Source organism: Mizuhopecten yessoensis, unplaced genomic scaffold (assembly GCF_002113885.1).
Source record: "Mizuhopecten yessoensis strain PY_sf001 unplaced genomic scaffold, ASM211388v2 scaffold7903, whole genome shotgun sequence".
In the NCBI taxonomy this organism is placed as follows: Eukaryota; Metazoa; Mollusca; class Bivalvia; order Pectinida; family Pectinidae; genus Mizuhopecten; species Mizuhopecten yessoensis.
Window position 1 is genome coordinate 585,123 of NW_018407280.1, and position 22,910 is coordinate 608,032.

Genomic DNA, 22,910 nt, shown 5'->3' on the forward strand with positions numbered 1-22,910 from the left:
ACGTTAATGTAAACATGTTGATGACATATAGAAAGTCTCTATAGGTGTGAATCATCCCTGGTGCATACATGTATGTACAGGAGATACAGGTTTTTATCTATTAACCTGGATGAGAAATTTATATTGAAATATGAATACTTGTATATTATATATGGTAATTATAAACTGGTGGGGACGCAGGATGACAGATGGTGGTTGAGGTGGTTTCTGAACCCAAAGTAACCCTAGGGTTATCTACCAGGTATACCAAGGTAGCCCTAGCTATTTTAATCAAGGTAACCCTAGCTATCTACCTAGGTAATTAACCCAAGGTATCTACAAGGTAACTCTAATCATCTACCCGGGTAGCCCTAGCTATCTTAATCAAGGTAACCCTAAGCTATCTACCCAGGTAATTAACCCTAGGTATCTACCCAGGTAACTCTAATCATCTACCCAGGTAGCCCTAGCTATCTAAACTGAGGTAACCCTAGCTATCTACCCAGGTAATTAACCCTAGGTATCTACAAGGTAACTCTAATCATCTACCCGGGTAGCCCTAGCTATCTAAATCAAGGTAACCCTAAGCTATCTACCCAGGTAATTAACCCTAGGTATCTACCCAGGTAACTCTAATCATCTACCCAGGTAGCCCTAGCTGTCTAAACCGAGGTAACCCTAGCTATCTACCCAGGTAATTAACCCTAGGTAATTAACCCTAGGTATCTACCCAGGTAACTCTTATCATCTACCCAGGTAGCCATAGCTATCTAAACCGAGGTAACCCTAGCTATCTACCCAGGTAATTAACCCTAGGTATCTACCAGGTAACTCTAATCATCTACCCAGGTAGCCCTAGCTATCTAAACCGAGGTATAGCTAGCTATCTTAACGGATGTAACCTTAGCTATATACCCGTGTATCCCTATAGTTAGCTATCTTTTAAAACCAAGGTAACCCTAGCTATATCTACCCAGGTAATTAACCCTAGCTATCTACCGGTATTAGATAACTCTCATTATCTACCCGGGTAACTCTCGCTATCTAAACCTAGTTAACCCTAGCTATCTACCCAGGTATTCCTAGCTTTTAATCTGGGTAACCCTTGCTATCTAACTAAGTAACCTCACATTGTTCTCAGGTAACCCTATAGCTAGCTTGCTACCTTGGTAACCCTAGTCATCCACCTGGGTAATCCTAGCTGTCTAATCTAAATTTTATTGCCCGACAAACTAATGAAATTTTTTTGCAAAATTTAAAGATGAAAATCGTTTTCCCAAATATAAATGTATATGAAATACAAAGTAAAAAGGTTACTGAAAATATAATGATTTGCCTACCAAGTATCAGTGCAACATTAGGTACCCTTACCTATTTTTCAGATTTTTTATTTCAAGAAACAGAGGCATATTTCCATTTTTAAAAACCGGGATATTTTTTTCAATAGTATAGTTATTAAATTTTGACCTTGATGACAACTACAAATCTGTGTTGTTTAGGATTCATCTAAGAATCTAAACAATCAATTTAAAAAGAATTAGAAAATAGGAGAGTTAAAAAACTAGTAGATTTAAGAAAGAAAATCAAATTTGCATGTCTTTTATTGCATACACTGTATTACGAAATGACATGACGCTATATATGTGATCACACCTGTTTTATAGTTGATTGGTCGATGAAAGATGTTGAGATCGTGATTGTACCACACCTCCAGCAAAATCGTAGGAGGTATTGTTAACCTATTCATCCCTGTCGTCACATTAAACCTAACCAAATCAAAGACTGGGCAAGTCCAGTCTAAAGATATAGGGATGAATGAGCTAAGTGTTGTAGATAAGAAGGCTTTTTGTAAAGCTGTGTGATATTTCACTTAGGAAGTAAAAAATTGTCCGTCTACTACTACCTCCTGTATTGTATATATCACTTTTTTTATTAGGCAAGGTATGTTAATGTAGGGTCTGAGCTAGCTATAACGACCCAGAATAGCAGGTACCTGTATTAGCTCCCTGTTCACACCCCTTTCTGACTATATTGTAATAGCGTGTATACATTATATATATATACGCCCTGCCAGCTGTTTCATCATCTATATATATGATGGTACACTATTATTCCACTGAGTCATGGTAATTTCTAAAGTTATATTTAGAAAATAGTCATCTTCTCACATGACCCTATTACGAAGTTACGACCGGTACAGTAATAAGATATTAATATTTAAACCGTCTTCAAACAATTCACTCTTCAGACGTCATTGAATGCAGCTCTGCGATAATTACGGTAGGTGTGAAGGGTGGATATATTTTCTAGACATCTGTCAACCATGCATGTTACACATCTCGACTAGGGTATTTTATGTCTTCGGGGAGTGTATATTACTATCTGATGAGACCTCCCAACCTAATCGGGTGGGGTGCTCATGAATCATTTCCCTGAGACATACATGTGTGTAAGCAGCTACTTAAACAAACACTAACAAACACTTGTTGGTCTATATGAGAAGGCGTATCACAGATACATTCATTTTGTCTGCTGTCGAAGTTGTGGACTTTAATTATAGAATAGTACAGTGGCTGGATAGTTAATTTACCTCAACTACTGTAGGTAAGTTGATGAAGTGGGTGGATAGATAATTTACCTCAACTACTGTAGGTAAGTTGATGAAGTGACTGGATAGTTAATTTACCTCAACTACTGTAGTTAAGTTATGAAGTGGCTGGATAGTTAATTTACCTTAACTTCTGTAGGTAAGTTGATGAAGTGACTGGATAGTTAATTTACCTCAACTACTGTAGGTAAGTTGATGAAGTGACTGGATAGTTAATTTAACTCAACTACTGTAGTTAAGTTATGAAGTGGCTGGATAGTTAATTTATCTTAACTTCTGTAGGTAAGCTGATGAAGTGACTGGATAGTTAATTTACCTCAACTACTGTAGGTAAGTTGATGATACAGAATATTACAGTGACTGGATAGTTAATTTACCTCAACTACTGTAGGTAAGTTGATGAAGTGGGTGGATAGATAATTTACCTCAACTACTGTAGGTAAGTTGATTAAGTGACTGGATAGTTAATTTACCTCAACTACTGGAGGTAAGTTGATGAAGTGGCTGGGTAGTTAATTTACCTCCACTACTGTAGGTAAGTTGATGAAGTGACTGGATAGTTAATTTACCTCCACTACTGTAGGTAAGTTGATGAAGTGACTGGGTAGTTAATTTACCTCAACTACTGTAGGTAAGTTGATGAAGTGACTGGATATAGTTAATTTACCTCAATTACTGTAGGTAAGTTGATGATACAGAATATTACAGTGACTGGATAATTTATTATTCACACTTGAAACTTCATTATGAACTATTCCAACCTTTGAAATGGAAGAGTTCAAATGTGTCTTCGTTCAGGGGTGAAAGAGTTAATTTACCTCAACTACTGATTTGATGATAGACTAGTACAGTGGCATGGATAGTTAATTATTCACCCCTGAAACTTCATAATGAACTATTCCAACCTTTGAAATGGAAGAGTTCAAACTTGTCTTCAGGGGTGAAAGAGTTAATTTACCTTAACTTCTGTAGGTATGTTGATGATCACGTATGTTATGTGTATTGGAGGAAAATAACTAGATTTCAGCATATGAAACAAGCGTACATTGTATATATTTGTGATGATTCTTGATCGGAGCCAGTCGGTGTGCTGCCTGATAATCCTCATTTGTCTGAGCGGGATGAGAGATGTGTGTTTGAAGTCCAGCCAAAACTGAATGCTTCCCAACCTATAAACATGTAACATGTGGCAGCTACAATCAAAGTAGGCCAACTGTGAATAATTCTGTGGTTTATGATTTTTGCAAATATTCCCGGGTATACATACGTGTATGTATATAGGTTCTTGGTACATGTATGTCAAAAACTGCCCAAATGACTTCCTTTTACTTCACAAACAGACAAGAGAGCCTCTGTTCACAGTGGTGACTAATACAGTCCTTTGATCCTAGTGTGATTACCAAGTATTTTTTTCTGATGTAAAGGCTAGCCCTGCTTGCTGGAAACATGATGTCTAATTATTCAGTCACTACGAAAATATACTACTGTTTGTGCGATGGAGAACAAAATGTGTAGTTCCACTGTATGGGGTACCGGTGGGGTGAACATCCTAAGCAACTACACTGTAGATTAATTATTAGCGTAAATTTGGTAGCCTGCATTTTGTACTAGGTATGTATACATACACAGACAAATGTATTTGCCTAATGGTGTTACGTAATCCCTGTGTTTTTATATATCAGTTGTGTTTTGTGTTGGTCAGGTATCTGATGAGTGATTAATTACCCAACACTAAACCATGGGGATTATTTACGGGGCTGCGGCGGCCAAGTGGTTCAGGTGTCTGACAATCTGCTACCACTAGTCCTCCACCACTGGGTCGCGGGTTCGAGACCTAAGACAGGGGCAGTCGCCAGGTGCCGGCCGTAGATCGGTGGGTTTTTTCCCGGGAACTCCGGCTTTCCTTCACCATCAGAACCTGGCACGTCCTTAAATGACCATAGCTGTTAATAGGACGTAAAACACAAACAAACCAAACAATGGCCATCTATAGTATACCCTATAGCACATTTCTTCTATGGGGATGATATTTTCATGATTTCACATTTCAATAGCAGAATGATATCATATGACAGGCCTAAAATATGAACCGGGATAACAAACTTCATAACGGTAATTATAATGTCATCATGAAGTTACTATATATAGCAAGCATGTGGTTGTCAATATCGTGAAAACTTAAGCCCGTGTAAATAACTTGTTAAAAAACCCTTTCACCACTGTAGACCTTATGGACTCATCCATATCAATGCATGGTAGAGTCTACTAAAGTTACATAGGGGTGATAGGGTTAAACAGTATTTATTTTATAAATAACTAACTTTGTGTTCGTCTATACATGTCAAAACTGATCAACAACAGACAGAGAATAGAAAAATAATTCGGTAAATTGTCAGTCAGATGTTGTTTTTTTTCAAAAATGTTTTTTATTTTTATTTATTTTTAGGTCACCTGAGACAAAGTCTCAAGTGACCTATTGCGATCGCCTTTTGTCCGTCGTCGTCCGTCGTGCGTCCGTAAACAATTTACATTTTCGACTTCTTCTCCAAAACCTCTGAACCAATTTCAATGAAATTTTGCAGGGACCTTCCATGGACAAAGGTCAACAAAAATAGTATGCACCTATGAGCCCTGACTGACCCCCAGGTGCTGATGGGTGGGGCCAAAAAGGGTTGAATTGACTGAAATTTCAAAAATCTGCTTCTCAAGACCCAGATACAGTAGAACCAAATACTCTTCATAGATGGAAGGGTCTTAAGGTGTTTTACCAAAATTGCGAATTTCTTGACCCTGGGGTCTCATGTTTCCCCATGGGGAGGGGGTAAACTTTACTATAGTTTATATAGGGAAATCACATTTTGGACCAACATTTGTTTAATTTCCATTGGAAGTAATTCAATTTGGGTTAGCATTATCAGTATTAGGTAGCAGTTTGATAATAAGCACATATCAGCCCTGACTGACCCCCAGGGGCTGATGGGTGGGGCCAAAAAGGGTCGAATTTACTGAAATTTCAAAAATCTTCTTCTCAAGACCCAGATATGGTAGAATCAAATACTCTTCATAGATGGAAGGGTCTTAAGGTTTATGACCCTAGGGTCTCACGTTTACCCCCTGGGGAAGGGGGGGGGGGGGCAAAATTTATTATGGTTTATAATGGCAAATGATACTTTGAATATTACATGTTAATAACTTGATTGGAATTATAACCTTGAATTGACAGTTTGATACTTTGAAAATTTTGAGCCAGCCCTACCCCAAAGGGCTGTAGGGTGGGGCTCAAAGGAGTCAGTGTGCTAAAATTTCTTCATTTTCCTTGTTAAGAATCAGAGGTGCTAGTTTCAAATCCTTTTTAGTCTGAAATCTGTATGCTAGATATTGAATAAGGTGGTTTTATTGCTTTTTGTCACTTTGAATAATATTTCTGTTCACGTTAAAAACAAAATCAACTCTCTGTATAAATATATCAGGTGACTGTTAAGGCCCATAGGCCTCTTGTTTAAATATTCTTTATGTGTCGGGAACACTAAAGCAAATCAGGCTGAATATAATGGGTTCCAAGTAACTATATTGTCATTGTTCTGCAGTTAAAGATAATTACTATGAGTCATAGTAAAAAAATAATGGCTACTTTCACAATCAATGATCTGGTCAGTATAGACAACAGTCACTGGGCTCAAATCATACGAAAATCATTCTTGTTAAAGGACCTAACGAGTTGGACAGAGTCGATTTTGAGATTGATCTACAAGGAAACTGTCTGAAACTTGTATCTGAAGAGCCAACTTGGCCTACTGTTACCGGGAATACCACACAGAGGCAGAAGACGCAGCCGGATACAAACAATAAAAAAAATTTTGTACGTCTTGAAAACAAAGATGTTAGGTAATACATTTGTGGACGAACAAACTATCAAAAACATTCACACTCTCAAAAACGTTTTATGACTCGAGACCGCTGACTTAATTCGGTCCTAGAAACATGAGGTGAAACCCGAGAAATTCAGGACGTTGTACCAGAAGAGTTGTCTTCCCTATTCTGCAAATTCCTTATAAGCGTAAGGAAGTCTGGCGGAACCCTGTCTGAGTTCTATTCGTGGATTTCTCTGTAGCTTTGAAAGGCAACTAAGGCGTGCTATAACTATGGTCATTCACTAGCAAATTTACTGACAATTTTAATAAAGTTTGTGATGTCCTACATGCGAAACAAAAAGCGTAAAAACGCGAAGGAAAGGGGAATTTAGAAAATAAATCAGAAGCCATAACAGATGACAAAATTTAGCAGCTCTGAGAAAAAAGTCAACTTTGTAGCAAAAACCCTGACATTATATGATAAACACTTTTTGTTTTACAACACTGCAGTACAATTTGGATTGAGGGGGGGTCAGGCCAGCATCGGTCCATGTGCACGGGGATGTGTCATTTCATAAAGATTCACTGCATCAGGAATACCTAGAGTTCCAAGAGAGACAAACTGAAACTAGACAAGGTGAAAATCCTTGAAACGAATGACAAGTAAAGGTGAAAATGTGGTCAAATATATATTGACATGCCAGAACATTGCCCAGTGCGTGTTTTACAAGTTGCAGCAAAATGACCAACAGCATATATCAACGACACTCGGAGCATGACCATTTTTACATCTCCACACAAACAAAACAGGCAAGCATGAAGCCTATCGATCAGACGGTTTAAATCTCAGCCTTTTGACGTTAATAAACTTACCTCTATAATGAAGAGGATGACTGAAGCAGTGTAGGGCTCCCAAAAAACACACGCCTTTCCAACCACAGTGCAAGGAAATTAAACATCTTGTGCAGAAATTGAGTGCACGCAGATAACTGGTCATAGAAAAATTCCATCTGTATATAATTACAGTCACATTAACTCTTGTTAGCATTTCGTGGATATTATCCGTTCCGTCAGGAATCATGACTCTCGCCCGCCCTTACACAATGTCAACGGAATCATATGACTTGTAATATAACAACACCGCGCTCCAAGATACAGCCACGAACACGGCTTCATCACTGAATATTATCGGAGGACTTAAGGATGTTTTAATTTTGCTCAGCAGCGCCTCGCAAAATTAAAACATTTTCAACTCGTTTCATGAATCTCATATCAAATGGAAACTCATGTGAGATCCTCCATGTCTGGCATATCAAGTACTGGGGCTGTTACGGTAATTTATATGTTTGCCATAAAGAGGACAAATTGTAATGTCAAGCTGAATTTGGAAGCTGACAAAAAAATGAAATTTTGTATGCCCTCAACCTCTGTACATACATACATTACGTCAGCTTAGCCCTTTCAGATTTTATGTTTAGATCAGTTTTAAGTACTTCCCTTCGGATCAAACAACTGCACATGCTAATGCTCCAGTATGAGTACCCCATGTTACACAAGTGGCCCTGGGGGAGTCAGTGTCGGTGTGGTACATTTGTACATTTATACACATTTCCAGTTTTATTTATCTAGCTATGTACATGTGATTTTTTTTTTCAATATCCCCTCCATAGATTAGCCTCTGGTATAACTCCTTTTCATATCCCCTCCATAGATTAGCCTCTGGTATAACTCCTTTTCATATCACCCCCATAGATTAGCCTCTGGTATAACTCTTTTTCATATCCCCCCATAGATTAGCCTCTGGTATAACTCCTTTTCAAATCCCTCCATAGATTAGCCTCTGGTATAACTCCTTTTCATATCCCCTCCATAGATTAGCCTCTGGTACGTATAACTACTTTTCATATCCCCCATTAGACTAGCCTCTGGTTTAACTCCTTTTCATATCAGCCTCTGGTATAACTCCTTTTTATATCCCTTTCATAGATTAGGCTCTGGTATAACTCCTTTTTATATCCCTTTCATAGATTAGGCTCTGGTATAACTCCTTTTCATATCCCCCATAGATTAGGCTCTGGTATAACTCCTTTTTATATCCCTTTCATAGATTAGGCTCTGGTATAACTCCTTTTTATATCCCTTTCATAGATTAGGCTCTGGTAAAACTCCTTTTCATATCCTTTTCAGGGGTCAGAAAGAAGGTATGAGTGGGCCATACATGTATACACCTGAAATTTTGATATATTTATATACAGGAAATGACCTGTTGAACTATATAATAATTGTTACATCCGCTTTTATAATCACGGTCTTATTCAGAAAATCTTATTCATACAATTTAATATTACTCTATATGTACAGTACATATAACAAACTTACTGGAAAATGATCCTGTGCAATTAATATTGGAATTTGGGATAACAAGAAATGACTTATTGATGACGTCATCAGACTTGTGGCTGATTTACATCATAAATCTGTCATTGACCTAATTAACTAGTGTTAGTAATATTCATGACGCTGGTTGGCCAGGGTTAGTGACAGTTCAGAGTAGGCGTAACGGATCTGTACTGACCACAGTGGTAATTAATCATCACATCAACGTTGATCAATACTTGTCCAGTACCAGGTGATGTCCTGTTTCTACATAAATCTGTCGTTTATAATCAGAACTGACCTCGGGGACTCTGATCACCTCATGTACAGCGCGAGGTGACCACATTTATCCACTCTTAATTAACGATACATATATATGTAGTAGAATTGGACTGGGTCGATAGTTGGCAACCAGGTAGCTCAATTTCTATATATATATATATATAGAGTGTCCGTCTAGAGTTAGGAGGGTCCTGGGTTCAAACCTAGATCTAGTGGTGCATTTTTCCTGTCCTCTTACGGTTGTGCCTGTACATGTGACCAATTCTTGTTTCGACATCTGGTATATGCTTGGCAAGGGGATACCCGAACTTGGGTTGTAAATAGTTGTGTCTTCCAGGGCGAAGACTTAGTAAAAGGAGGGAAGAATGTAGCGGAACTGGACAGGGTCGATTGTTGGCGACCAGTTAGCTCAATTGGTATATAGTCTATTATAGAGTGTCTGTCTAGAGTTAGGAGGGTCCTGGGTTCAAACCCAGATCAAGCTGTGCATAGTTCTTCTCCTCTTACGTAAATCGTCCATCTATAGTCCTGGAGGTCCCGGGTTCGAGTCTGGCCGTGCAGTTTTTCCTCTCCAGTTATATTACTATATATGACTTTCCTTGTGTGTATCAGCTAGATGTCATCTCCAAAAGATTTCCTCGAGCTCATATAAATCAAAAGTATGTCTGGAGAATATCACAATACATTGCCAGGGGTTTTTTGCCCAGTTTTACAGCTAAATACAGGCTGCTTCCCCTGGCTAAATGGTGCTTTATGTTCTCAAAACAAAGACAAATTCAGGAACAGCAACCCAATTTCAATAAATAGGTTTATTTTCCTTATTCATGTAGGAACAGACTATTGTAAAGTTTAAATTGCTGATTGCAATATGCACGAGAAAGTGTTGTCAGAATATCATCAAACTGAATCATATTTCAAATGAATCGCACAGATTTAAGATTTAGGTTAAACAAATTGTCAATTTTAAAATTTAAACTGATTCCCGTCACTAGTATAGCCTGCGTATAGTTATTGGCATATATCTGTGTTGTTTTATATAATCTGTTTTTGATGACACAGTATTCCCACCATGGCTGCAGGCGACAGATCACAGTTTGTTCAGTTCCAATTCAATTGATCATTCAATTTTCAAAAGAAAAATTAGAAGAAATAAATCTGATAAGGAGACATCCTGATCCGAACCTTTGAACAGAGCTGTCCCGTACTAGTGGAGATCCTGCAGGCAGATTTTTAACAATTTCTCCTTGGCTGACTGATACTTTTATAGTAAATAGGGGAAATTGTCATTTAGAAATTGTGACATAAAATTCAGTCGTTCTGGGCCTGGGGCATAGACCCAGCTACATTGTAGCACTATTGATGCTTAACTCATTCACCCCTGAAATTTTATAATGGAATATTCCAACCTTTGAATTGGAAGAGTTCAAATGTGTCTTCAGGGGTGAATGAGTTAAGGTCAGGGTGGGGTTTTGTAGGAATTTAGGTTAGGAAAGTCAAAGTACCGGTGTAGGTGTTTGAGTAACTTACCTGTATAAACTACTGTAGGTATATAGTGTACCTACAATGATTTCAGGGAATTGAATTATAAAGCTGACAGCACTAGAGAGAGTGAAAGTTAAAAACCAGTCAACCAGTTTGACAGGTAATGTGCTTTTTATACCCAGGGAGACCCCTACTCGTTATCAAGCAAATGCAGGTACATTCTAAAATGTCTGCGCTTCCTTAGATAGGACTGCTGGCAGAAATAGTCACCGAGGCACATCTAAAAATAAAATAAAATAAATAAACTTTTTTTTTTTTAATCTCAATTGAGAGCTTTTTAACTTGCATTGTCAGCTTCAGCAATGCAAGGTACATCTAGACTAAAATTTATATCTGTTAACATTTTCTAATATAGTAATGATGGGAATTTAACTCATCCACCCCTGAAGTTTCATAATGAACTTTTTCAACCTTTGAATTGGAAGAGTTCAAATGCGTCTTTAGGGGTGAATAAGTTAAGGTCACATAGTGTAATGATGTCATACTTAACCCTTTCACCCCTATGTAACTTTAGTAAACTCTACTCTCGGTGAGTCCATTATGGCCTCCAGTGGTGAAAGGGTTAAATATTACAAACATGTATGTTATTTAATTGTTTGGCATTTCTTTGTATTTTTCAGAACCTAAAAATTCAAGATGGAGTTGAACTGTGGATTGAAATGTCTGAAGTATCTTCTATTTGCATTTAACTTGATCATATGTGTAAGTATACAAAATAGATATATACCTTAGCAGAAATATCTTGTCATCTTCAAATTAATTATGTCAAGGTCTTTAAACATGTATATGTGTATATCTAGACTACCACTGCATCAAATTCGAAACAAGCCATTCAGATTGATATGTCTTGTCTGTGCCCCATTTTGACCATCAATGCACATATCGGTGAAATAAATTCAATTTAGACAAATACCACCTAAGATGCATCCATGGTCCAAGTTTGTTTGGTGTAGCACTTGTACTTTCAGTGAAGCTAACTTAAACACAAAAAACGTAATGTTAACACCGCCGTCCCGGGAAAAGCAACGCCATACTCTGGCTTCCGCTAACTTCGTCGCGGCGAGACAAAAACTGTTATCTTCAGAATACATTTTTATGTAAATATATTTGACAACAAATTAGAAATGTAACATCATCCTTCATATTATGCCTTTCACCCCAGTAACATACTCAGAAATCATGGCATCTTTTAACTCATTCACCCCTGCAATTTCATAATGAACTATTCCGAGTGTAAAATGTTCTGCAGAGCAGACTGGAATTAATATTATAACCCTGGATGTCAAATTGTTATACCATAGCTAAAACCGATTCCGCTACCTGGACAAGGAAAGTGAAAAAGAAAGTTAAGGGGATGTTACTGTATAGGAAAAGCAGCAGTGTCGTAAGACAGGTATCCTTAAAATATATTCAACAGAGATTTTATTGACATTTCGTATACAGCGCAGATCGTCATCCTTATAATTTTCCGAACAATAGTTTTTACATTTTTACACTAGTATACGACATTCATATTTAATATCTAATTAATATTTAAAAACTCAAAAAAACAGTTTGTTCTGTTTCTACATAATTATATAATTTTTTCCCCGTATGTTGTAGATTGTCGGCTTAGCAGCTGTCATCTTAGGGATTGTGTCGATGGTCCAAGACGACACTCTATTTAATCTGCTGAAGTTGACCTTCGACCAGTCCACTCTCGTCCAATCTTCATCTCTCATCATCATCGTTACTGGTGTAATCCTTTTCCTTCTTGGATTCGTTGGATGCTGCGGTGCCTATAAAGAGAGTGTGTGCATGCTCATAATCGTAAGTAAAACAGGTTTTTCGAGCCTTACATAAGAAATGATGCTTGTTTAACCCTTTCACCCCTATGTAATTTTAGTAGACTCTACCATGCATTGATATGGATGAGTCCATTATGGTCTACAGTGGTGAAAGGGTTAGAGTTCCCCTTTTAGCTACAGAAATGTTTTCTCCCTTCTACAGTATACATGTACTAGGCAGTTTTCGCTGCAGTTTAATTTTGCTTGTTTTCGCCCTCTGTGATGAAGGCAAATTCACAGTTAAAGCGAATATAAGTAAACAACATAATATACAAAGTAGTGAAATATGAAGGGCAAAATTAAAAATTGGTCAAAAATGGATTTCATGGGTGAAGGGCGAAAGTTTGACCGGAAGAAAGTTTGACTTGACCGGACGAAAGTTTCACCGGACGAAAATTTTCAGTTATACAGTATTACTCTATCAGGGTTATTTGATGATTCCCTACTTTTGAATCTTGACCTAAGGTTCTGGTTTCTCCAGCAATCTATTAACTCATTCACCCCTGGAGACACATTTGAACTCTTCCAACTCAAAGGTTGGAATAGTTCATTATGAAGTTTCAGGGGGGAATGAGAAAGACATCCCTCCAGATCAATTCCTCCTGGATGGATGTCTTTCTGTGAAGTGGTTACTTTAAAAGGATACTGTTATGTGGGTTTTGTCTGGGGAAAAAAGTGCATAATTCTGGTGATGGATGTGCAATAACAATCAACATGTGTAGTCAACCTTTTATTGCTGTCTCTGACTTGCGATAAGACAGAGTGGAAACTGTTATTCAGGAACAAAACATGTAACAATTACAATAAAAGTGAAAGTGACAAATTTCTGTACAATATTTTACACTTTTACACAAGAGTTACCGCAAATCTAGATGAATCGTTTGCAAGTAACTATTGTCTTTTCAATTGAAATCATTTATAAATACCGTATAATGTTTTCCACGTTCGGAAAATATAGGTAACATGATTCGTTATGTCGCTGGTTCATTTTCTGCTGGAAAGCTTTCATGCGTTTCTAATTTGCAGGGGAAAAAAAGAGTCAAAATTTCCGGAGAGTCCGGGAATTGTAAAAGTTAAATCAAGCAAGAAAAGTCTTGAAGCTAACTCAACATAATGTAGTTTTATTAAGAAGTGTTCTACCAGCCAGCCACGCGTAAATAAATATCTTTTTGTTATTATTTAATATTATTTTGTCAAATTCAAGAAAATTCACTTATTTATGTACCAACGATATGTTGTTTTTGCAGTATGCTTCTATTGTCCTCATCATCATCATCATTGAGATCGCCGGGATTGCTGTGGCTGCTGCATTCCAATCTCAGGTAATTCATATCCCAATCACAGGTAGCATTCCAAACTCAGGTAATGTCTTAATCACAGGTAACATCCCAATCACAGACAATGACTTAATTGCAGGTAATGTCTTAATCACAGGTAACATCCCAATCACAGACAATGTCTTAATAGCAGGTAATGTCTTAATCACAGGTAATGTCTTAATCACAGTTAAATGTCTTAATCACAGGTAATGTCTCAATCAAAAGTAACATCCAAATACAGGTAACATCTCAATCACAGGTTACATCTTTATCACATTTTGATCATAGGTAACATCCCAATCACAGGTAATGTCTTAATCGCAGGTAATGTCCTAATCACAAGTAATGTCCTAATCACAGGTAATATCTTAATCACAGGTAATGTCCCAATCAAAAGTAACATCCAAACACAGATGACATCTTAATCACTGGTAACATCTCAATCACAGGTAATATCTTAATCACAGATAACATCCCTATCACATGAAATGCTAGACCATTTTTCCATTGTCGTGGAATACAAAGCTGTGAGATCTAGAGCACACATACATATTTGGAAAATCTGTCATTCTCATAAAAAATATGTTATTTAATTGGTAAAAAAATAACGTGATCTATTTTTATTCTATATATATAAACTAAACACACTAACAAATATATAATTACATTTTTTTTGTAATTTGTGAAATGCCTATATTTCTTGGCAGAGGAATTCAAACTTCTCAGAACTATTTTTGATTCACTACACATGGCAAAACTGAAGGTCAAAAAAACTGTTTCAAGGTTTATTAGTAGATGGTGTTTGTTTGTAAAATGAACAAAACACACGGACAGCTGGATGATTACACTTTAACAAGATCAATATCTCCTAGAGAAGCCCATCCTTGATATCCAGGGGTTACACTCACTTTCGCTCTCTACACCCCCTGGAATATGTCAAAGCAAAATTGAAGGCACGAAGATAGCTGTTTGATTGGTCTCCGGTAAAACAAACTAACCAATCGCTAGGCTGATACCTGTAGTTTGAAGATTACAATGGAGAGACGTCCGAATTCAAAGCCTGACAATTTTTACCGTTACGCGACCGCGAGATTCTTTTGATTTACATCAAAGGATGGAACTAGTCTTCTTGTCTCATCAACAAGGTGGCGCACACCGAGCTTTCACTTTTGCTATGCCATATTTCAGGGGTGCAGAGAGCGAAAGTGAGCGTAACCCCTGGATATCGAGGATGAGAGAAGCCTAGCTAATGTCACTGGAATGATCCACTTGAAAACAGGTCATTGCTGAGCTGGAGAGTTTGTGCTGTTTGAATTTAGATTTTCTGTTCTTACAGGTGACCAATGAGCTGAAGAGCGGCCTGAAGAAACACATTGCTGAAGATTATGATGGTTCTGGTTCAAAGGACACCTTCACCTACTTTATTGATGCCACCCAAGTACAGGTAGGTCATCAGAAACCGTAACGGTATACATTGCTGCTCTGTAGGTACATTGTATATTTATACCTGTCAAAGGTGATCACGGAACCAGAAATCTGTAAACATTGCACCAGATATGTAAACACAGAACTAGAGATATGTAAACATGGAATTGGAGATGTGTAAACATGGAATTAGAGATGTGTAAACATGGAATTAGAGATATGTAAACATAGAATTAGAGATGTGTAAACACAGAAATAGAGATATGTAAACATGGAATTAGAGATGTGTAAACATGGAATTAGAGATGTGTGAACATGGAAGTAGAGATATGTAAACATAGAATTAGAGATGTGTAAACACAGAACTAGAGATATGTAAACATGGAATTGGTGATGTGTAAACATGGAATTAGAGATATGTAACCATGGAATTAGATGTGTAAACACAGAAATAGAGATATGTAAACATGGAACTAGAGATATGTAAACATGGAATTAGAGATCTGTGTAAACATGGAATTAGAGATATGTGTAAACATGGAATTATAGATATGTAAACATGGAACTAGAGATATGTAAACATGGAACTAGAGATATGTAAACATAGAACTAGAGATATGTAAACATGGAATTAGAGATATGTAAACGAGATGTGTAAACACAGAAATAGAGATATGTAAACATGGAATTAGAGATCTGTGTAAACATGGAATTAGAGATATGTAAACACAGAACTAGAGATATGTAAACATGGAATTAGAGATATGTGTAAACATGGAATTAGAGATATGTAAACATGGAACTAGAGATATGTAAACACAGAACTAGAGATATGTAAACATGGAATTAGAGATGTGTAAACATGGAATTAGAGATGTGTAAACATGGAATTAGAGATGTGTAAACATGGAATTAGAGATGTGTAAACATGGAATTAGAGATGTGTAAACATGGAATTAGAGATGTGTAAACATGGAATTAGAGATGTGTAAACATGGAATTAGAGATGTGTAAACATGGAATTAGAGATGTGTAAACATGGAATTAGAGATGTGTAAACATGGAATTAGAGATGTGTAAACATGGAATTAGAGATGTGTAAACATGGAATTAGAGATATGTAAACACAGAATTAGAGATATGTAAACACAGAACTAGAGATATGTAAACATGGAATTAGAGATATGTAAACATGGAATTAGAGATGTGTAAACATGGAATTAGAGATGTGTAAACATGGAATTAGAGATGTGTAAACATGGAATTAGAGATGTGTAAACATGGAATTAGAGATGTGTAAACATGGAATTAGAGATGTGTAAACATGGAATTAGAGATGTGTAAACATGGAATTAGAGATGTGTAAACACAGAATTAGAGATATGTAAACACAGAACTAGAGATATGTAAACACAGAACTAGAGATATGGAAACATGGAATTAGAGATGTGTAAACATGGAATTTGAGATATGTAAACATGGAATTAGATATATGTAAACACAGAACTACAGATATGTAAACATGGAATTAGAGATATGTAAACATGGAACTAGAGATATGTAAACAAAGAACTAGAGATATGTAAACACAGAACTAGAGATATGTAAACACAGAATCAGAGATGTGTAAACATGGAATTAGAAATGTGTAAACATGGAATTAGAGATGTATAAACACAGAACTAGAGATGTGTAAACATGGAATTAGAGATGTGTAACATGGAATTACAGATGTGTAAACACAGAATTAGAGATATGTAAACTCAGAACTAGAGATATGTAAACATGGAATTAGAGATGTTTAAACATGGAATTAGAGATGTGTAAACATGGAACTAGAGATATGTAAACACAGAACTAGAGATATGGAAACATGGAATTAGAGATGTGTAAACATGGAATTAGAGATGTGTAACATGGAATTACAGATGTGTAAACACAGAATTAGAGATATGTAAACACAGAACTAGAGATATGTAAACACAGAATTAGAGATGTGTAAACATGGAATTAGAAATGTGTAAACATGGAATTAGAGATGTGTAAACACAGAACTAGAGATGTGTAAACATGGAATTAGAGATGTGTAAACATGGAATTAGAGATGTGTAAACACAGAATCAGAGATATGTAAATACAGAACTAGAGATATGTAAACATGGAATTAGAGATATGTAAACACAGAACTACATATATGTAAACATGGAATTTGAGATGTGTAAACATGGCATTAGAGATATGTAAACATATCTCTAATTCCATGTTCACACATCTCTAATTCCATGTTCACATATCTCTAGTTCTGTATTTCCATATCTCTGATTCTGTGTTTACATATCTCTGATTCTGTGTTTCCATATCTCTAATTCCATGCTTACACATCTCTAATTCAATGTTTACATATCTCTAATTCAATGTTTACATATCTCTAATTCCATGGAATTAGAGATATGTAAACACAGAACTAGATATATGTAAACATGGAATTAGAGATATGTAACCATGGAATTAGAGATATGTAAACATGGAATTAGAGATATGTAAACATGGAATTTGAGATGTGTAAACATGGAATTAGAGATATGTAAACATGGAATTAGATATATGTAAACATGGAATTAGAGATATGTAAACACAGAATTAGAGATGTGTAAACATGGAATTAGAGATGTGTAAACATGGAATTACAGATGTGTAAACACAGAATTAGAGATATGTAAACACAGAACTAGATATGTAAACACAGAACTAGAGATATGTAACCATGGAATTAGAGATATGTAAACATGGAATTAGATATATGTAAACACAGAACTACAGATATGTAAACATGGAATTAGAGATGTGTAAACACAGAACTAGATATATGTAAACACAGAACTAGAGATATCATGGAATTAGAGATGTGTAAACATGGAATTAGAGATATGTAAACACAGAATTAGAGATGTGTAAACATGGAATTAGAGATATGTAAACATGGAATTTGAGATGTGTAAACATGGAATTAGAGATATGTAAACATGGAATTAGAGATGTGTAAACACAGAACTAGATATATGTAAACACAGAACTAGATATATGTAAATATGGAATTAGAGATGTGTAAACACAGAACTAGATATATGTAAACACAGAACTAGAGATATGTAAACACAGAACTAGATATATGTAAACACAGAACTAGATATATGTAAACACAGAACAGAACTAGATATATGTAAACACAGAACTAGAGATATGTAAACACAGAACTAGAGATATCTAAACTTAGAATCAGAGATTATGTAAATCTAAACACAGAACTAGAGATATACAGTAGCGAGATATATGTGAACAGGGAACCAGAGATGTTTAAATTGAAAACAGATATTTTATATATATGTTCTTTGATAAAGTAAAAATGTGTGCTTCACATTTGATGTTTACTGTAAAGCTTCTGCAAATTGTTCATATGATGATTATTGACTTGCAGTAATCATATAAAGGGAAACAAATGTCAGCGCAATTTATTACAGAGCATATGCTTTTTTCAAAAAAGGTGGTTATTATGACTGGTTTTTGATATGTTGTTTATGATTCACAGAGTAGACAGTTATATCAAAGTTTTGATATGTTTTATTTAACAGTTTGACTGCTGTGGAGTAGACAGCTACATGGAGTTTGCTAACGCGACCAAGTGGAGCAGGATGAATAACACTATTCCTCTGTCTTGTTGTGTCCTGAAAAACAAGGATGATTATGCAGATAATCCTTCTAATGCAGTGGCCGTGGAAAGCACATGTCAGGAAAACCCAACTGCCACGAACTCCCACATTGGAAAGGTAAAATACTTTCAAATTTGTAATCCAATTCCAGAGTTGAACATTCCTATTGCTGCTCAGCTTTGCAGTTTACCTCACTATTTCATAAAATTGTTTTTGGTCCAGTACTGTAATGTTACGCACTTCTCTGAAGTTTTGTGTTGAGATAAAAATATCATCACAGGGGTCAAGGGTCAAAAGTAGTCTTTTATGGGTAATGGAATTTAAGGAACCTCTTCACGAACTCATTATGTCATGTGTGTTCTCTATATCAACCGTAATAAGTAATTATCATTTTAGACGTATAGCTATGATCTTGTTAGCATAGAGATACAGACTTGACCAACCTGTTGCAACTTTCATATCAGAAAAAATGTTCACTGGTGAAACTTATCTGGTCTCTAAGAATAATGCGCTACAGTCTAATGTTATCAAAATATTTGCTTCTAACGGTTGTCTCATATTAATCGAAACGGGAGGAGAACCTTCAAAATGACGCTGATCCAATTGCATTCATAGCCCTATGAATGCAATTTCAAATGGTTATGCTTAAAGGGGAACTTGCAGTGGAAATGTTAAGACACTAGATTGATGGTAAATATACACATAAATAGTTAAAAGAAATAACCCCTGAGATATTTTTTTTTTCAGTCTTGCTACATGTCCATCAAGGATTTTGCCATGAACAATGCAAGAAACATCATCATCATTGGTGTGGTTATCCTGATCGTCGAGGTGAGAGTAAAACTGAATATATTTTCAACCTGCTTTTGTGATGATCATAAACATTTTACAGAAAGAGAGCATAGAAAAATTGAAATTGTATCTGCCTATTTTGGTGATGAACATGGAAAATGTTTGGTTGGAAACCTTCTCGATTTATCAGACTGCTGCAAAATTGTACAAATGGAGGGACAAATATAACGCTACTAGCATTAGCTCTTGGTTTAGGCCCTACCCCTGCAGTAGGTTTTAGAACCTAATATTTTGTGTCCTGGTACTCATGGTTTTTTTCTGTGGGACTCACTCAGGATTTAAAGAACCCACTATATCTCTTAGTAAGGGGACTCGTTAAAATTTTGAAAATGTTGATCAGGGCTTGTCTGAAAAATTCCTACAAAAACCACTGCCCCTGGAGATTCATTTGCAATTTACCATTCTTTGTTTTATATTCTTTCCAAATTACACTGTAGTAGCAAAACAGAGAAAGGGTTTGAATTAAAATGTTTTATATTTCATTTTAAGGTGATCTGCTTCGTCATTGCGGTATGTCTGTGTAACAGACTGAGGAAGGATGGCGGCAGTGACTAGAGACAGCACCAGTTGTCTCCCTTTGGTTATAAACCTTTTGGCTTTTAAAAGAGACAGAATTTACCAAAACATGTTTGCAGGAAGTCGTCAAATATTTCTTAAATGATTTTGTGTGTGTCATCACGACTTAATAAGGAACAAAAGTGAAAAATACCAAAACTTGTAAAGACTCTTTAACTATACAGTTTTTGCAACTTTTAGTAGATTAAAAGAAATTATACATTGTTTTCTTATAAATAACAGGGCTTTCAGAGAAAGTCAGTCGTCCCAAAAACAATACACGTGAACTTAATCGTGATGAAGGTGTCTTATTAAAGATTTTTTCAAGATAATACTCAAATGTGAAATTTAATGATCAACAGGCCCAGTCAAAATCTCATTGTTACATCTATGTACTTAAAGATGGGAAAAGATGATGGAAATTGAAATGAGATTTTGTTGTTGTTTTTTTTTGTTTTTTTTTGTTTAGAGTTGTTGTACATTATATTGTGTACAAAATGTTGTCTGTTTTAGGTGTTCTATGTATATTTCTAGATCCTTGTACATTTTTTTTGTCATTTCATTTACATGTACATTTGTATTTTGTTATATTTTTTTTTACGGCCCATATTACATAATGCTTCTGTGTTTAGAACTATCATGCTTATGAAAAGTTATCTACATATTACCCTTATGCCATAATACATTACATTGCAGAAGATAGTTCTGTTGAAAAGTTGAACATGAAACAAATACGCCCGAGCCTTATCTTCAACAGTAAGGTTACCGTAGCAACACTGTTTTTCCTGTCATGCCAAAGTATCAAACATTTTATTTTTTTCAGATTTTTAATCAATAATTCTTATGACCATGAATGGTTATTGTGACGAAAAAAAATCCTCCATTTTGGAATGCTCAAAAGGTATATGTAAACTGTTTTCAAAGTACCATTAGAATGTTAAAATATTAAGAAATTTCTTCAAGAGAGAGCACAATCACCACACAATCATTGTCAGACTTTCATTATCAAGGGGCTTTTGCAGGTACATACTGTAAATTTGTACTGGTAAAAAAGTAAAGAAATACAAATTCTCATATTTTGATGTGTATAATATAAATCCTGTTTGGCACTGACAGAAATTCCCCTTTTCTGTAAGAACTTTACCCTTTAACTCATTCACCCCTGAAATTTCATTATGAACTATTCAAACCTTTGATTTGGAAGAGTTCAAATATTTCTTCAGGGTTGAATGAGTTAAAGTACCAGAGGTTGATGATGTACCCAAATTAAAACAAAATATGTTTAAATAGATAAACATATATTCTAGAAAATGTGTTGTTACTATGGTAACGAGGCCATGAAGGAGTACTTTGTTTCTGTTCTGTAGTTAGTGCAATACTTGGTCAAATAGTTTATCATCGTTGTATACAGGTATAAAGCCACATCTTCATTAATTATGTTTTTGAAGGTCTTGCTATCATGTATTTTAAGTTGTTTGAAGCATAATTTTTTTTCCAATTTCTTTTGAATATATTTTGAATTATAACAATTTGTTCCACCAAATGGATGATAATTTAATTTTGTCTAGTTTTCTTCATGGGAGTTGATTGATCGTTTAGATAATGCGATTAAAGAAGTCATTAAAAAATGTGTTCTAAAACAAATCCTCAGACTAAATTGTCGGAATGTTTAAAAAAATATTTTAATAGTTTCTCTTGGAGGATTTCTGTAGTAAAGGTTGCTGGGACATTCTTGGTTAGTTTTCTATTGTAGTGATTGGAAGAATAGGCTGTTAAGGATTTTCAAAGTTAAAACTATATATTTGTTTTTAACGAAAAATGGTTGAAGTTTAATAAAATGTATTTTGTTGAATTCTTGATATCAAAACGTTAAAATATATTCTGGTTTATCTTAAAATGGTGCATGTGTCCTGTTCTTTTTTGCCATACATGTATATGATGCATCAAATCAGATAAAATCAAATCAGAATAGTACAATTTGTTGTAAGGGAGGTAACTCCAGTTTGTTGTAAGGGAGGTTACTCCAGTTTATACTAGTGTTTATCGTTGCCATACTGCAAAATTATTTTTTTCACAAAAATACAGTTTCAAAAAATATCTAGATATGACAAAAATCCTTTGTGCCTTTATATATTTTGATAACTGGGAAATTAAATAATGACTAAGGTCAAAATGTTTGTCAAATTTTATCGCTGAAAATGTTTTATTTTTTTATTATCCATAGGTAAAGGATGTTAGTACATGCATAACTTTTATTTATTTCAACTTTTAAAAAGTATACAGATAATATTGATCTCTTATTCTAGTATAATATGTGTAAAATGTATAACAAAATAAAGAATTCAAATATTATAGCAATGTGTGCGTGTGCATAATTGTTCTACGCATCAATAACGACATACTATTTGTTGTTATCAATAACGACAGAATATTTGTTGGTATCAATAACGACAGAATATTTGTTGGTATCAATAACGACAGAATATTTGTTATTATCAATAACCACAGAATATTTGTTTTGGTCAATAACGACAGAATATTTTTTGATATCAATAACGACAGAATATTTGTTGGTATCAATAACGACA

The 22,910-nt window shown here is 35.4% G+C and overlaps 2 protein-coding genes across 8 annotated transcripts in view; one reads left to right on the top strand and one right to left on the bottom strand.

Annotated features, from left to right (window-relative positions):
* LOC110454504 (alpha-(1,3)-fucosyltransferase C-like) overlaps nt 1-7,641 on the bottom strand; it is a 71,428-nt gene extending 63,787 nt beyond the window's left edge. Inside the window, exon 1 of the mRNA XM_021504022.1 lies at nt 7,312-7,641. The gene's annotated coding sequence lies outside the window, so the exon portion shown is untranslated. The remainder of the gene's footprint in view (nt 1-7,311) is intronic.
* LOC110454505 (tetraspanin-18-like) overlaps nt 1-22,676 on the top strand; it is a 28,049-nt gene extending 5,373 nt beyond the window's left edge. For 3 of the 7 annotated variants that reach the window (XM_021504024.1, XM_021504029.1, XM_021504028.1), the window contains exons 2-8: nt 11,259-11,340; nt 12,241-12,447; nt 13,712-13,786; nt 15,120-15,227; nt 18,838-19,032; nt 19,663-19,746; nt 20,257-22,676. In XM_021504024.1, the coding sequence (XP_021359699.1) occupies nt 11,275-11,340; nt 12,241-12,447; nt 13,712-13,786; nt 15,120-15,227; nt 18,838-19,032; nt 19,663-19,746; nt 20,257-20,322 (801 nt within the window). In that variant the 5' untranslated portion in view covers nt 11,259-11,274 and the 3' untranslated portion in view covers nt 20,323-22,676. Of the gene's footprint in view, nt 1-2,149; nt 2,260-2,397; nt 2,584-2,944; nt 2,979-3,125; nt 3,219-11,258; nt 11,341-12,240; nt 12,448-13,711; nt 13,787-15,119; nt 15,228-18,837; nt 19,033-19,662; nt 19,747-20,256 lie in introns of those variants that run through there. The other 4 variants (XM_021504025.1, XM_021504026.1, XM_021504031.1 and 1 more) reach the window with 4 other exon arrangements.
* Nucleotides 22,677-22,910: the final 234 nt, after the last annotated feature.